This window comes from Topomyia yanbarensis, chromosome 2 (genome assembly GCF_030247195.1).
Source record: "Topomyia yanbarensis strain Yona2022 chromosome 2, ASM3024719v1, whole genome shotgun sequence".
Taxonomy (NCBI): domain Eukaryota; kingdom Metazoa; phylum Arthropoda; class Insecta; order Diptera; family Culicidae; genus Topomyia; species Topomyia yanbarensis.
In genome coordinates, this window is record NC_080671.1 from 445,768,668 (window position 1) to 445,782,842 (window position 14,175).

Sequence of the window (14,175 nt, forward strand, 5' to 3'; positions counted from 1 at the left end):
CCTTCGAGTTTTCAAACAAAAAATCTTTAAAACAAAAAGTTGTGCTGGAGCCCCCGACCGACTATTTTACTTTTAGTTGCAAATGAAAGAGAAAAGTCCATTCTATTACACACTGAAGTTTTAGCGATTCCGATTTTTTTCGAATAAACTTGTTCTACCAAACACACCGTGTAACGGTACCCAGGCAGCTCACAAAATGAGAAACATTGCCACTGATTTGCTGATCGAATAACGATTAACACGCACACGCAAAACAAGAAAAAAATCCAAATTCTCGAAGAGACGGAGAACACTCAAAGTACCCTTGAAAGCAAATTGATTACTGTTGCTCCGAGAGTCACCGTATGAATGATGGACAGTCAACGTTGTTTGCTGTGAATTATATGCTTTACTTTATTCATTACTCAGTTTTAGTTTCTGGGCGTGGCGTCACTCAACCCACATTTACGAAGCGATGAAATCGCCATCAATTAAGCAAAAGCAACCCGACTTTTGCGTTTTTCCTTCCCGTTTGGCCTCTCGGACATTTCCATTTGCAGCGTAGGCCTTTCAAACTCCAATCCATCCTCTTCCTCTTCGGAATAATCTTCCAACTCTTCGTCAATTTGATAAGCATAGTTCATTCGTCCGCCATCTTTAGCATCATGATTCGGCGGTCGGTTGTAACCACCACCATCGGAGCTTCTACCCCGGCTTGGACCACTATACCCGGGAGGCGATGAAGTCTTCCTCTGATTGATTTCATCTTCCGGACTTCCCTGGTACCACAAATCTCCCGCCGTGTCGTACGGGTTTTGCTCCCTCAGAATCGACTTTCTGATCTTTCTCTGTTCTGCCATCGATTTTCTTCTAGTATCCAGCACATTCAACGTCTTTCGGCTGAGCGTCAACCTGCCACCTAGATTAAGATCTCCATCCTTGTAGTAATTCCGTTTGAAATTCGCCTCCAGATTGCTCCAGTCCTGTTTGTTCTTGTGCTGATACAGAATCCTATGAATTGTGTCTCTTCTTCCGATAGCCTTCTGATCGTCCTCCAAATCTTCGTCGTCCCACTGCGGCTTAGGCCGTTGCAACCTGCGGGCTATCTCCACAGCATTCTCGCGCAGCTCGGCATCCAACGACATGTCCTTCGCTTTCTTCGAACAATACCAGTTCAACTGCGTCGACGCAAGAATCTGCGAAATCGTCCCGAACCGATGGATCAGCATCGCAATGAACTGAATAATTAAAATCATACCGAAGAAGAACACAAACACCAACCCGATCGGTTCCAGTTCCAGATACTCCCGCCGGACAATGATTTCCACCGTACTCTCGTCGAAACTAATCATGTTTTTCGCGTTGAACCACCACTGAATGTGCAGATCCTTTTTATTCAACTGCAGCAGAAACACTACTAACACAAACAAAGCATTGGCCATCACGAAGGCAAACACGGCCAAATCCCGAAGATTCTTCAGCTGGGAACCCATTTCCGCCTTCTGTCGTTCGGTCAAATCCAACGGTTTCAGATACTTTTCGATCAGTTCGATCCAAAACTGTTCCTCGGACGCGGAAATGGTTTCCGTGTCACCATTCCGAAGGTCCACATCGTACAACCAATCCGGAAGATAGTTAATTTGTTTTTCCGGCTGAAAAGAGACACCAGATTGAAGAAGGGGGTTTAATTGGTGTTGATTACGGTGTCGATGTCTCCCACGAGGGGGTTGACCCACAACGCCGTACGACGCGTCTGTAGGCACGCTTACCTCTTCCAGTTCGGAATTCTTCACCGTCTGTAGCGGGGAGGACACGCCTGTCGGGGAGCCACCCTCCTGTCGCATATCAAGGCAACCCATCTCGTCATCCTCGTCGTCGGATCTCATTACGGTGACGGAGCCGGTTAATTTGCTGTGGTGTGGGCAAAATGATGAGCAACACAGGACGTGACACGGCAGGTGGGCACATTTCGGTTGTTGAAAATATGCGGAAGAGGAAAAAAAGGTGAATGAAACTTATCGCTACGCTAATGTGCGGAATGATATCTGCTGGTTAGCGGTCGTGGTGTTGATGGGGGTTTTTGCGATGCTCAGAGAGAAAAAGATAAATAGACTACAGGACAAAGTAGAAGCGAGTAATAAATGTTGAAGCCGGAAACTGATGATGAAGGGTCGCTTCGTTTTGTTGCCTATCGGTAGGGTGATGAGGTGGGTGATTATTTAGGGATGAAACGCTTGTTTCATCCTTGATAGGATATGCAAATCAGTCTCGTGGACTGAACGGATCTTGAAGTGAGAATGCAGCTGCCAGAGCGCGTTGCACTCAAGCAAGCGATGTAAGACAGATATTCGCACATTTCTACCATTTATATCCTGGTAGGGACGTACACTCACTTTACTTCGCCTGTTAGCTCTTGGGCAAAGCACGTAATATGACTGCGAAATTGCATTAAAACTGATGAGGCTCGCCATCTACTGGCTGGCAGTGGATCGTTGCAAAAATACGCTTCGTACGAGTGAATGAAAACTACTTAAAATTATGTGTAAATTGTATACACTTTTCCACCCTCGCCGGGTAGCTTATCAAGCGTGCTGGGGAGGTGAAAATAAGCGTGCAATTTGAAGGAGCTTCACGTCACAGGCAGAAATTAGATGTTTGCATCTTCTTGTTCGGAGACGGTTCCGATCTTGTGCTGATGGTTGCTGCAAAACACGCTTAAAACGAGACACAGCACGAAAGGAAAAAAATGGCCAACCGGAAAGTGCTCTCCAAGATCAGGAATCGTGAAAAAGAACATAAATTGTATTTTAATTTAATTGAAACTTATTTTCTGCTGCTGCTGCCGCCATCAGAGTTCCACTTTCTGCTGGATGCTGCGATTAAATTCTCCGATGCTGGTGCGTGGTTGGATGCACGGCAACTGTCGTAGTTCAGAGCTGCTTTTCAATTTTACGTTCCTTCCCCGAAGGACATCTGAGTATGACATCAACCCTACCGATATGAGGCATCCGGAACTGAGCTACCGCCAGCCCCGTCGGTCGGTCGGTCTCGAAAGTGTATGGCAGAGAGTTAAACGAAGTGAGCTGGTGACGAAGCGGCACAAATTGTCGGTGAAATGTATTTTCTGCATGTGGGCGACTAAGGAAGCATGCTTCAGTTCATTTGTGGGCTGCACTACTGCGTAACACATGTATTAGGAGGCAGAGCTGTTATAGCTTAAAAGTACTGGGAATGATTAAAGAAGTGTTTATTTTATTTTTGTCGTATATTTTTTGAAGTAATTTAAACTATCCAGAGTCCAGAGTTCACATAGATAATTTTAGTAGACTAGTTTTACATTGTTTGTTTTATTTCTCTCTTCCTTTCTTCATCTTTGCCTTTGATTATTTTTTCCTCCGTTTTTCCATTTTGTCCAAATTTCTTTTCTTTTCTCCCTTTCTTCCATACTTTACATATTTTTGCTCATTTGTGCATACCACCATTTTGCCTTTAATCTCTCTGTCGTTCTTCCGAAGAAAAGAATACTTTCTTACTTCTTTCCTCACTTTCTGTCCCTATATCTTCTTTCTTTCTTGATTTATTTTTTCATATTTCCTTTTCTTCTTTTTCACTTCATATATCCTTCTTTTCCTAATAATTTATTTCCTATTTTTCTCTTTCTCTTCCTTCCAATAGTTTTCTTCCTCTTTGCTTCTCTTGCATTCCTATCTTCTTTTGTCTATTCTTCCGTTTTACTTTCTTCTCTTTCCTTTTCATTTATTTTTACTGCCTTTATTCTCCATTACTTTTTTTCGGACTATCTCTTTTTTATTATTCCAGTCTTCATCCTTTTGCCCTTTTATCTTTTTCCATTTCTTCAGTTCATCACATCTGGCTTCCTTTGTTTTTCCATTCTCTAATTCTTTCTTTCTACCATTATCCCTTTCTTCCATTTTCCCACTAAAATCTGCAAACTGAAATCAGGAATGAGAGATCGGAAGTTAGTGACCAGTGATCAAAAATCGGAGACCAGAAGTGTGAGATCAGAGATCAGTGATCCAAGGTTAGAGATCGTAGATTGGAAATCAGGAATAAAAAATGAAAGATCATAGATAAGAGATTAAGCAACCGATCAGGAGTAAGGATCAGTGACTAAAAGTCAATCATCAGAGATTATAGATCCGAGATCACAGATCAGAGATCCTAGATCAGTGATCCTAGTTCATGGAGATCCTAGTTCATGGAGATCCTAGTTCATGGAGATCCTAGTTCATGGAGATCCTAGTTCATGGAGATCCTAGTTCATGGAGATCCTAGTTCATGAAGATCCTAGTTTATGGAGATCCTAGTTCATGGAGATCCTAGTTCATGGAGATCCTAGTTCATGGAGATCCTAGTTCATGGAGTTCAAAGATCAGAGATCAGAGATCAGAGATCAGAGATCAGAGATCAGAGATCAGAGATCAGAGATCAGAGATCAGAGATCAGAGATCAGAGATCAGAGATCAGAGATCAGAGATCAGAGATCAGAGATCAGAGATCAGAGATCAGAGATCAGAGATCAGAGATCAGAGATCAGAGATCAGAGATCAGAGATCAGAGATCAGAGATCAGAGATCAGAGATCAGAGATCAGAGATCAGAGATCAGAGATCAGAGATCAGAGATCAGAGATCAGAGATCAGAGATCAGAGATCAGAGATCAGAGATCAGAGATCAGAGATCAGAGATCAGAGATCAGAGATCAGAGATCAGAGATCAGAGATCAGAGATCAGAGATCAGAGATCAGAGATCAGAGATCAGAGATCAGAGATCAGAGATCAGAGATCAGAGATCAGAGATCAGAGATCAGAGATCAGAGATAAGAGATAAGAGATAAGAGATCAGAGATCAGAGATCAGAGATCAGAGATCAGAGATCAGAGATCAGAGATCAGAGATCAGATATCAGAGATCAGAGATCAGAGATCAGAGATCAGAGATCAGAGATCAGAGATCAGAGATCAGAGATCAGAGATCAGAGATCAGAGATCAGAGATCAGAGATCAGAGATCAGAGATCAGAGATCAGAGATCAGAGATCAGAGATCAGAGATCAGAGATCAGAGATCAGAGATCAGAGATCAGAGATCAGAGATCAGAGATCAGAGATCAGAGATCAGAGATCAGAGATCAGAGATCAGAGATCAGAGATCAGAGATCAGAGATCAGAGATCAGAGATCAGAGATCAGAGATCAGAGATCAGAGATCAGAGATCAGAGATCAGAGATCAGAGATCAGAGATCAGAGATCAGAGATCAGAGATCAGAGATCAGAGATCAGAGATCAGAGATCAGAGATCAGAGATCAGAGATCAGAGATCAGAGATCAGAGATCAGAGATCAGAGATCAGAGATCAGAGATCAGAGATCAGAGATCAGAGATCAGAGATCAGAGATCAGAGATCAGAGATCAGAGATCAGAGATCAGAGATCAGAGATCAGAGATCAGAGATCAGAGATCAGAGATCAGAGATCAGAGATCAGAGATCAGAGATCAGAGATCAGAGATCAGAGATCAGAGATCAGAGATCAGAGATCAGAGATCAGAGATCAGAGATCAGAGATCAGAGATCAGAGATCAGAGATCAGAGATCAGAGATCAGAGATCAGAGATCAGAGATCAGAGATCAGAGATCAGAGATCAGAGATCAGAGATCAGAGATCAGAGATCAGAGATCAGAGATCAGAGATCAGAGATCAGAGATCAGAGATCAGAGATCAGAGATCAGAGATCAGAGATCAGAGATCAGAGATCAGAGATCAGAGATCAGAGATCAGAGATCAGAGATCAGAGATCAGAGATCAGAGATCAGAGATCAGAGATCAGAGATCAGAGATCAGAGATCAGAGATCAGAGATCAGAGATCAGAGATCAGAGATCAGAGATCAGAGATCAGAGATCAGAGATCAGAGATCAGAGATCAGAGATCAGAGATCAGAGATCAGAGATCAGAGATCAGAGATCAGAGATCAGAGATCAGAGATCAGAGATCAGAGACCAAAAAATTGAAAATCGAAAAACGAAAATCGAAAATCGGAAAATCGGAAAATCGGAAAATCGGAAAATCGGAAAATCGGAAAATCGGAAAATCGGAAAATCGGAAAATCGGAAAATCGGAAAATCGGAAAATCGGAAAATCGGAAAATCGGAAAATCGGAAAATCGGAAAATCGGAAAATCGGAAAATCGGAAAATCGGAAAATCGGAAAATCGGAAAATCGGAAAATCGGAAAATCGGAAAATCGGAAAATCGGAAAATCGGAAAATCGGAAAATCGGAAAATCGGAAAATCGGAAAATCGGAAAATCGGAAAATCGGAAAATCGGAAAATCGGAAAATCGGAAAATCGGAAAATCGGAAAATCGGAAAATCGGAAAATCGGAAAATCGGAAAATCGGAAAATCGGAAAATCGGAAAATCGGAAAATCGGACAATCGGAAAATCGGAAAATCTGAAAATCGGAAAATCGGAAAATCGGAAAATCAGAAAATCGGAAAATCAGAAAATCGGAAAATCGGAAAATCGGAAAATCGGAAAATCGGAAAATCGGAAAATCGGAAAATCGGAAAATCGGAAAATCGGAAAATCGGAAAATCGGAAAATCGGAAAATCGGACAATCGGAAAATCGGAAAATCTGAAAATCGGAAAATCGGAAAATCGGAAGATCGAAAAATCGGAAAATCGGAAAACCGGACAATCGGAAAATCGGAAAATTGGAAAATCGGAAGATCGAAAAATCGGAAAATCGGAAAATCAAAAAATTGGAAAATCGAAAAATCAAAAAATCGAAAATTCGGAAAATTGGAAAATCGGAATCTTTAAATTTTTAAATTTTTAAATTTTCGAATGTTCGAACATTCGACTTTTCGAGTTTTCGAATTTTTGAATCTGAAAATTCGAAAATTCAAAAATTCGAAAAAACCAAAAAACTCGTAATTTCGGAAATTTGAAATTTCGAAGATTCGAAAATTTGAAAATTCAAAATTTAAAAAAAACTAAAATTTAAAATTCCAAAATTTCAAAAATTTGAAAATTCGAAAAAATGAAAAAGTAGAAAACTCTCAATTTCGAACAGTAGAACAGTCGGTAAGTCGAAAGTTCGAAAAGTCGAACATCGAAATCTGTTGTAATCGAATTCGAAAATCCATTGAACCGAAATCCGATTTTTTTGTCCATGACATCTAGCCTACTTACATTTCAAGATCCTTCATCTTGGAATTGATTTCCGCCAACGACGTAGCCACCTGAAGCAATTTTTCCTTCTCGGCACTCGACTTCGAATGAGTACAGAACAGGCAGCTGAACAGACCGCTGACGGAAATGTTAATCGATCCGTCCTCCTCGTCCTGATCACCGGAACGCAGATAGCCCAACAACTTATTCATCTTACCCTGAGTTGCGGTTGGCGGCGGCGGAGCTGTCTTTGCCGCATCCACTGCATTCTCTCGAGTTCCCCAGGATACGTCGTTCATGTTGAACACAGAATAGATCACCAACAGCATGTACATTGAAGGGATTGTGATGTAGTAAACCAGTCCGGCAGGCAAAGCTTCCAGTTCCTGGGGATGAAGCATCCCAGTGACTACAATCTGTAGGGCTACGGATATGAAGAAAACCGACGAGGGAGCGAGGATTCCGTCCTCCATCACCTGGATGATGATACCGACCAAGACAGCCATCATGACCAGTGAATATATTGCTGAGATGAAGAATGCCGCGATCAGTTGGTACTTTTGCTTCATCCAGTAGCAGATGGCCATGAAACCTGCCAGGGGGACTCCGTTCCACAGGAACGCAGTCCAGATATCAATTCGGAAAACGGCGACCAGCGCTCCGACCATCATGAGGAAAATTGTGCCAGGGCCAAGAATTGTTCCGAACATCAACATGCACTGATAGATGATGTAAGGCGTAGATATGCTGTTGTTGGTTTTGACTACTCGCTTTGAATCCCCTAGAAGATCGAAGATGTTGGCAATGGTAGATGGTACCCAGCGACGGCGTTGGTTGTAGAACTCATTGAAACCTTCTGGGGCGTGGGTGTAAGCATCCGACGCAGCTGAATATTCAACCCGGAATTTCTGCTTCAACAGCAACGTACACAGCCAACGATCCTCACCCTGATCGTACTGGACGTAGTGTCGAGCTTGGTCCGACTTGGTAGTGTATTTCTTCATCACGGAATTCTCCATTAGAGCACGACCTCGGAACAATGAGAAGCATCCAGGGGAACACAGCACGCAACCAATAACGTGTTCGGTAGCCTTCTGTAGCCAATGACCGATAGCGTATTCGAATATCTGATACCAAACCATGGGTCCCGTACCGACGGGATGGATTCGACCGCAGGCAGCTCCCAGATCCGGATCTACTTTCATACGATCGACTAGAAGGGAAACGGCTTTCGGCTGGAAGTCGATGTCCCCGTCCAAAGCTAGTAGATACGTATTCTGAGCGATTACCATTTTCCTCTCCGGCGAGGTGTTCAACTGCATTATTCGATAGCCCAGGAGATAGTACATGTACATGACCTGGGACCAGCGTTTCTTGTGTCTGATCTTGTTCTTATCCTTCAGATGGGTGATGACCTTTGTTCGACCCGGAAGTGTCCAGATCAGTCGACCGCCGTACGGAGTGACGATCTTGGTTGGTGGATAAATGCGCATTTTGGTTTTGTACACTTCCAGGGCAGCTTCCTCGATGTGGTTGATCAGCATCTTGACGTACGAGTTAAGCGGGGAGTCGTTGGCGCTTTCACACTTGGATTTGTCGTTTATGAAGGCATCGTCGAAGAAGATGTGAGCTGCGAAATTAATAGGGTTTTAAAGCATTGGAGTTAGAAGACATCAAATTCCGACGTACTTTCCAAATCGTAGTAGTCCGGATCGATGAAATCCTTCGAAGCTTGAATGTGTTTCATTGCCATCCGACGGGCGCACTGATCTTCGTCTAGTCTAATGATTGATTTTAAGAACTCCATCAGCTCCTCTTTTGTTTCGTGCCACATGGTGGCACAGACGAAGACTTGCGGGATTCGATCGTACGGCTTGATCTCATCTTTTCTGCGGTCGTTTGCTTTTGCATCAATCTCATTAGCTCGTTCGGTATCCTTCACCTTAACCATGTCCTATATAAAAAATTGAAATAGTTTTCGAAAGATTAAACTATCAATGGGATAAAAACTTACAAGTTTTTTAACGAAATCCTCCTGATCCTCGCGACGCCGATTCATAGCGATACTTTGATCCACCAACAAACTAATGTACATCGGTGTCACAAACAGTTTCTCCGTCGAGGCGTTTCGATCGCTCTTCGGCATCCACAGGTGCCGTGTGATCCAGGTCTGGGAGAGCAGCCAGAGTAACCACAGCCAGGAGAACTCATTGATCACGTAATCGAATAGATAGTAGATCGGAGGCATCCGAAAGAACAGATAATCCGGTAGGACATCGTTGAATGCACACACGTCCGCTTCACGAAGGCCGCAGAACACGAGCAGAAGGGTTACCGTAACCGGGACAGTCAGGTTGATGGGGAAGGCCATGGAGAAGCTTTGGATGTGAATTTTACACGAGAACTTACTGAAGATGTAGCAGATGTAGGAGCAAAGTACGTGGATCGCGGTAATCCAAAGGATGGCGTTCTTCGTGGGAAAAATTTCCAGTACCTCCAAATCGGAGGTAATAGAGCTCAGATCCGGGAATTTTTCGTTGAGAATTGCTTCCATCTGAAATTATAAATGGTTCATCATTTCATTTCATTTTCTGGTGATCGTTAATGAAACAATTAAATTGTTTTTGTTCGCAAATCGTTCTCGTCAATTTTTAACGACGAACATTTAAACTTCCAATTAGGCATAAATGAATTTACCGAGTACGTTGTTTATTTTTACGATAATCATTTTATTTTGCTGGCGAGCAAAAAAAAGTGTTTTTATTTTATCTTTTCCGATTACCCGCAAATAACTCTTCCACGCTGGCCAGAGTTTGCCAGACTTTCACACAGTACTGTCCTGATTTGATTTGCCAGTATTGATGGTACTGATAATAATTAGTCTAATTGGGAAACTTTTTCTGTTCTGCAGCTTCAAATGAGTGTGTCCCCTACTCCACTAACCGCAATAATGAGGGCAATCATCGCGCTCGTTGATGAGCGGGCAAACCGGCATAGTTAAATCAATAAAAGTACAACTGTTGCGGGTGAGCCAATTGCTATTGTTTCGGCATATTTAAATGAAATTTGTACTAATTGCTCTTCACAGAAAGTTGCCATTAGTAGATAACGGGTTATCGTTTAGGTTAGGTTTTGGAAGATTGAATTGGTCAAAAATGGGCCAATGACACAGAAGAGAAACAGCAATTCTATATAGATTCGAACTTTGATCCATCATGTCCCTCTCGATTCGTATGTTTTGAAAAGTTGTATTAAAATGGTCATTTTTGCACTCTAAGCAATGGCGACCCCTTAATCGATTCCTAGTCCTACCAGGAGTGTCTGCTCAAAATTTAACAAACTTATTCGGAGAAGTTTAGCTATCAGATCAAAATGGTTGAAGTTCGCCGGGGAAAGTAGGTACAGTCGAGTCTCCTACTACGCGGATTCCTACAACGCGGCTTCCTACTGCGCGGATTCCTACTGCGCGGTACCCGCGTTGTAGGATACCCATAGCTTATGGGATTTCGACTAATTGGGGCTGTGGCCGATTATTTCGTCCGTGTCAACATGTAGCGTAGGGCATTGCAAAAAATTTTTTTTTTTGATTCTCAAAGGCCCCCCCTCTCATATTGTGACAAATGTCAAGGTAAGGTCAGATGCCAAATTTCACATCATATGGACAATTTTAGACCCCCGCCCACTTCGCTTGAATTTTTTTGAAATTGGTACTATGGGAAAATATGGAGGAAAAATACATTAAATGCTATAACTTTTGAAGTAGCAATCAGAAAATTACAATTTATATCTCTTTTGAAATGAAATAATCTTAGTATTGGAATGGAGATATTTTTGTTTCTAGGAAAATACGGGAAAGTGGGGTACTGGGTCATTTTGGACCCAAAATCCCATATTTTTTAAATGATTTTTCTGCTCCGTGATGCAAATCATACATATTTTGTAGTTTTTCTAATGTGAAAAAATCTCAGAAATCGATCGGAACCATTTTGACCTTAGTCCGAATACGAGAAGTTGGGGTTATATGGCTTTTTGTCATTCATATGAAATTTTATCATTTTCTCATGCATATATCTCTATTATTCTTCAATCAATTTTCATAAAATGTAACTTGTTGAACGTGTAAAATTCTGAGGAATAAAACAAAAATAAAAACGTTAAGGGTAAAATTCAGAAACATCAAACTTTTTGATATTTACTCTACAAATCTCATTTTTTTCATTATTTGTTCTAATACCTCAACTTCCCCTATTTTTCCAGGAATGAAACTTTTCTCATGTGATCCCTATATATATTTTACACTAAAAGTAGTAAATTAAATAAGAATTTTGTTGTTAAATGGAGTTAATATGTGCGATTTTATGATAAAAATGTGAAATCGACACTATAGGTCAGATAATTTGATGTTCTTGAATTTTATCGTTAACGAATCTTTTTTTGTTATAATCCTAAGGATTTTCTACGTTCAACAAGGTATAGTTTATGAAAATTGAGTGAAGAATAATAGAGATATATTCACGAGAAAATGATGAAGTTTAATATGAATGACAAAATGCCATATAACCCCAACTTCTCGTATTCGAACAAATGTCAAAAAGGCTCCGATCGATTTTTGAGATTTTTTTCACATTAGAAAAACTACGAAATATGTATGATTTGCATCACGGAGCAGAAAAATCATTAAAAATAGGGGATTTTGGGGCCAAAATGACCCAGTACCCCACTTTCCCGTATTTTTATAGAAACAAAAATATCTCCATTCAAATACTAAGATTATTTCCTTCTAAAAAAGGTATAAATTGTAATTTTCTGATTGCTACTTCAAAAGTTATAGTATTTAATGTAGTTTTCTTCCATATTTTCCCATAGCACCAATTTCAAAAAATTTCAAGCGAAGTGGGCGGGGGTCTAAAATTGTCCAAATGATGTGAAATTTGGCATCTGAACTTACTTTGACATTTGTCACAATATGAGAGGGGGGGCCTTCGAGAATTCAAAAAAAAATTTTTTTGCAATGCTCTAATGTAGCGTCATACTTTCTTTGGCAAAGTTGTTGTACTCACTTGGGCCTACAACTTAGTGTAATTGGGTATCCAATTAGTCGAGAACTATGCCGCCAGGGGTGTTATGAAGAGAGAGTAAATAAATCGAAATTCTCGTCGTAATTTCGACTATCATCAAATGGATTCAATGTTAAATATATCAAGACCCTGATTATTTTGAAAGGTGGTGTCTTCGGGGAATTTATAAAAGAAGTCCAGAGCTTCTGGATGGTAGAAAGTATAACTCGCAATTACCCCACCAGGCGGCGCTAGTGCTAATGCAAATATTCAACACATGTTAAAATAATTCTATATCTCAACAACTTGATTAGATAGACTAGTACTGTCTTCAGCAAAGTTGCTCGAGAGGTCGAGGACTACCTAACGGTGACAGATTAGTTTGGAATATTCTCACTATGCGGCGCTAGTGAGCGTAGAAGCTTTCAACATATGGTAGATTATGATGTATCTCAAAAGTCTAATAACTTGGAAAAATGGTGTTTTCGGCGAAGTTCTCGAGGAGGTCAAAGGCTACTGGATTATGGATAGATTAAACTGGAATGGACCCGCCAGGCGGCGCTAGTGAGCATTTTCCTTCAAAGCATGTATCTCGAGATCATGATCATTTGGAAGGGTGGTGTCTTCGGCAATATTTATAGGCAGGTCGAGCTCTGTCCTACGGCGAACAAATTAGTTCAGAACTCGCCCACTAGATGGCGCTAAAGAGAATGAAATTTTCTTAACATTACAGATATATTTCTAAAGTCTGATAATTTTGGAAAACGCTGTTTTTTGGTAAAGTTCTCCAGGGAGACAAGTGCAGTTTGACAATGTATAGGAAAATTTCGATTTTACCCACTAGGTGACGCTAGTGAGCACGAATTTTTCCTTTAAATTTATGCATCTCAATATAAAGGTAGTTTAGAAGTGTGGTGTTTTCAACAAAGTTTCTCGAGAGGTCGAGGACTACCCAACGGTAACAGATTAGTTTAGAATACTCTCACTATGAGGCGCTAGTGAGCGTAGATGCTTTGAGCATGGAGTAGATAATGATATATCTCAAAAGTCTAATAACTTAGAAAGATGGTGTTTTCGGCAAAGATCTTGAGGAGGTCAAAAGCTACTCGATTATGGATAGATTAAAGTTGAATGGACCCGCCAGTTGGCGCTAGTGAGCATTATTTTTCATATCCTGTATGTCGAGATCATGATCATTTGGAAGGGTGGTGTCTTTGGCAATATTCATAGACAGGTCGAGCTCTGTCCTAAAGCGAACAAATTAGTTCTGAATTGGCCCACTAGGCGTCGCTAATGAAAATGAAACTTTCTCAACATTATATATTTCTAATGGCTGATAATTTAGGAAAACGCTGTTTTGGTAAAGTTCTCCAGGGGGACAAGTGCTGTTTGACAATGTAAAAAAATGTTTTGAATTAACCCGCTAGGTGACACTAATGAATACGCATTTTTTCTTTCAATTTCTGCATCTCAATATAAAGGAAGTTTAGAAGGGTGGTACCTTCGACAAAGTTACTTGAGAGGTCCAGAACTATCCAACGATTAGTTTAGAATACTCTAACTATGCGGCGCTAGTGTGCGCAGAAACTTTAAAGACCTGGTAAATTATGATACATCTCAAGAGTGTAACTTAGAAAGATGGTGTTTTCGGCAAAGTTCTTGAGGAAGTCAAGGGCTGCTCGATTATAGACAGACTGAACTGGAATGGACCCACCAGGTGGCGCTAGTGAGCAAGCTTTTTTCAAATTTTATTTCTCGGGATCAGGACAATTGGGATGAGTGGTATCTTTGGCAAAATACATCGACAGGTTGAGTTTTATCTTACTGTGATCAAATTAGTTCAGAACTCACTCATTGCTAGGGAGAATACAACTTCTACTACGTAGTAGCTTAAGTCAAAAGTTTGATAATTCATGAAAATGGTATTATCAGATTAACGTGGATTT

The 14,175-nt window shown here is 40.9% G+C and overlaps 1 protein-coding gene across 1 annotated transcript in view; it reads right to left on the reverse strand.

The window, feature by feature from the left end:
* Positions 1-385: 385 nt before the first annotated feature.
* LOC131685721 (chitin synthase chs-2-like) overlaps positions 386-14,175 on the reverse strand; it is a 121,951-nt gene continuing 108,161 nt past the window's right edge. The window contains exons 5-9 of the mRNA XM_058969631.1: positions 9,187-9,726; positions 8,862-9,126; positions 7,194-8,802; positions 1,749-1,890; positions 386-1,631 (exon numbers count right to left, since the gene is read on the reverse strand). Coding sequence (XP_058825614.1) covers positions 471-1,631; positions 1,749-1,890; positions 7,194-8,802; positions 8,862-9,126; positions 9,187-9,726 — 3,717 coding nt within the window. The 3' untranslated portion in view covers positions 386-470. The remainder of the gene's footprint in view (positions 1,632-1,748; positions 1,891-7,193; positions 8,803-8,861; positions 9,127-9,186; positions 9,727-14,175) is intronic.